Here is a 2,923-nt window from a genome sequence, read left to right on the forward strand (position 1 = left end):
GGGGGGGGGGTGGGGGTTCCATTAGCTTGGGAAATAAGACAACCTTTATTTAATAAACCACAATGAGAATTAAAAACCAAAAACAATGTAATGGCTTTTGCGGGGAAAGCTATTTTTCAAGCACTTCTGAACAACGAGGCATTCATCTTTACAGTCTCTGGAGATGTGCTCCTGTATAATGACTGGTACAGCTTCAAACAAAACACCCTGGAAGAAAAAAACTCCATTTGTGTTTTCACACACGCGCAGACATATAGCTCCTCAAATGTGGATTATTAGCTCAATTTAAAACCAGCCAAGCAGGACTGATGCTTTGAATGCTAATGATCAATTAGACAAGAGATCAGAGAGTAGGGAAGTGCTAAACTACAGAACATAACTACAACAAATGTTATTTGCACAAAACTCTCAAAATAAAACTAATAATAATAATTATTATAATATATACACACATATATACATACACATATACACACACATACATATATACACACACACACACACACACACACACACACACTTTAAAGTTCCATATAATTAAATTGCAAACACAAACAATACATTATTTGTATAAAACAAACAAATAATAAAAATTATTGTTGTGCGAAAGCATGAAAATAAAACAAACATTAATGAAACAAAAAAATAAGTGTACATACAAGTTGCTTTTATTTATTATTATTATTATTATTATTATCATCATCGTTATCATCATCATCCTCCATGCTATGGCACACATGCGTTAAAGTGCCATATCATTAATATAAAAATGCAAACAACATTAATAAAAATATTTGCAAGATGAAGTACAAACATTAAAAAAATAATAATAATAATTTTATTATCCATGCTATGGCAATTTAACATTTATTTTAACGTAAGTGGCATAGCATGAAAATAAAATGCAAACAAACAAAAATACATTTTATTTTATAAAAGGCCACAGCATGAAAGTACGAAAAAAAAATTTTTTTTTAATACAAATAAAACAAAAAAATAAAATAAAATAAAAACTATATTTTAAAGTGCCATAGCATGAAAATGTTTGTCCAGTATGGGTAAAAAGCACTATAATATTCAGGTCTACTTGCTTCTTCAAGTGAGCACTTCATCACTTCAATCACTCGCACATCTGCTTATGGAAGACGATCGGCCTCAAGGAACATCCCACTTAACTTGTCACACTACCGTTCTCTGATGCTGTGGGATCAGGCTGACTTTAGAGCATGCTCTTTGAGATCAGTCACCACACACTTCAGAGATGTCATCGACTGGCTGCGGATCTCAGGCCGGAAGTTACTGCAGGCTATTTGTTTGAAGCTCCAGCGCACTCTCCAGGCTTCAAAGCCCAGTCTGAAAGCCCACCACTGCTAAAGCTCAACGCTTTCACCACTAGTTTTTAATAGAAACGACAGCAATTCCAGTAATAGAGCAACATTTTACAGCCTAAAAATGGTGATCGATGAGAATGCTAAAAGCCAAGCTCCTATGGGTACCAGCGAATAAGAGTGTCACTAATCTAACATGATAATTGTGAAAGCCTCATTAAAGCAAAATGCTGCATCAGTTCGGATTTTTCACCATGTTATAAAAATAAGGTTTGCAAAGCAGTTGCTGTGTGCACAATGTGCTGAAGACTATATTGCCATCAGTATTAGCACTGCATAAAATTAGGCTGCTTACTTTAAGTTAAATTAGTTTCGTAAAATAACTTATTTAAATATAAATAATTATCTAAATTCAGCTTAATTTATAGCATTGTATTTAATTTTATTTATACATTTGTATTTAAATAAGCAAATAAAAAAAAAACATTTAAATAAAATTAAATACATTTTTAAAGGTAAAAAATTAAGTTAGCTTATTTTTTTTTTTTTTCATTTAAAGGAAATAAGATGAAAATCTTGTATTTTATTTGTAATTTTATCTAAAATAATTAAAGGTTAGCTTAGTTCTATGTATTTAAAGAAAATTTTTTTTTAAATTAAATACAAATAAACAAACATCTTCAATTAAGCCAACATTTTACATTAATGCCATCTTAAATGTAAGACTTTATTTTAGATAAATACAAAAAAAAAAGTAAAATATTAGAAGGTTAAGATTTTTTTTATATTTAAATACATGTCAGCTTGAATTTAAGACTTTTAGATAACAAATATATTTAAAAAAAAAAGATTAAGGTTAATATTTTTTTGTCTTTAAATACATAATGTGAGCTTCAATGTAAGATTTTTTAAAGATAAAATTTTAACTTTAATATTTTTGTTTGTATTTAAATACATAATGTCAGCACAAATTTAACTTTTTATTTTAAATATTATAAAATATTTTAAATTAAACATTTAACATTTATTTTTGTGTACCTAAATACAAATAAATTTAAATTAATAAATTAAATCAAGCTGCATTATGTATTTAAACAAACAAAATTCATTTTAAATGTGTAAATTTTTTTTACAAAATCTAAAATAAAAATGTTAATTAAATTAGTTAATTAAAATTATTTTTTTCTAATTTCACCGAGTCATTTTTATTACATGGAGAAAGAGAGAAAGTCAGAGTAATCAAACAGACTCAAGCAGGACTGACTTGTAGTAGGGGAGCGACTCAATCATTTTCCAGTTGACATAATTTGCAGCCTTCTCCTCCAGCGTACAGACACGGGTCATCTGGACTTTGGCCACCTGCCAGAAACGCTCGTGCTCTATGAGCGTCTCCTGCATCTCCCGTCTCAGCAGAAGATACACACCCTCCAGTGTGTCTTCATAAACCTGCCAATGACACATCACTCCATCAGCAAACAATATTCCACCTGACCTTGCTCCTGAAAAACAGCATGCATGGGGGGAACAAAACCAAATGTGCAGATTACTAAAAGTGCAAAAAAAAAAAAAAAAAAAAACTCAAAAAAAAAAAGTGC

The 2,923-nt window shown here is 29.9% G+C and overlaps 1 protein-coding gene across 2 annotated transcripts in view; it reads right to left on the bottom strand.

The window, feature by feature from the left end:
- The window catches only part of LOC107727620 (uncharacterized), a 13,185-nt gene that overhangs the window by 3,232 nt on the left and 7,030 nt on the right, over positions 1–2,923 (bottom strand). For both annotated transcript variants that reach the window (XM_016537544.1, XM_016537545.1), the window contains exon 6: positions 2,593–2,774. In XM_016537544.1, the coding sequence (XP_016393030.1) occupies positions 2,593–2,774 (182 nt within the window). The remainder of the gene's footprint in view (positions 1–2,592; positions 2,775–2,923) is intronic.

This window comes from Sinocyclocheilus rhinocerous, unplaced genomic scaffold (genome assembly GCF_001515625.1).
Source record: "Sinocyclocheilus rhinocerous isolate Xijiao unplaced genomic scaffold, SAMN03320098_v1.1 scaffold185, whole genome shotgun sequence".
NCBI classification, from domain to species: Eukaryota; Metazoa; Chordata; class Actinopteri; order Cypriniformes; family Cyprinidae; genus Sinocyclocheilus; species Sinocyclocheilus rhinocerous.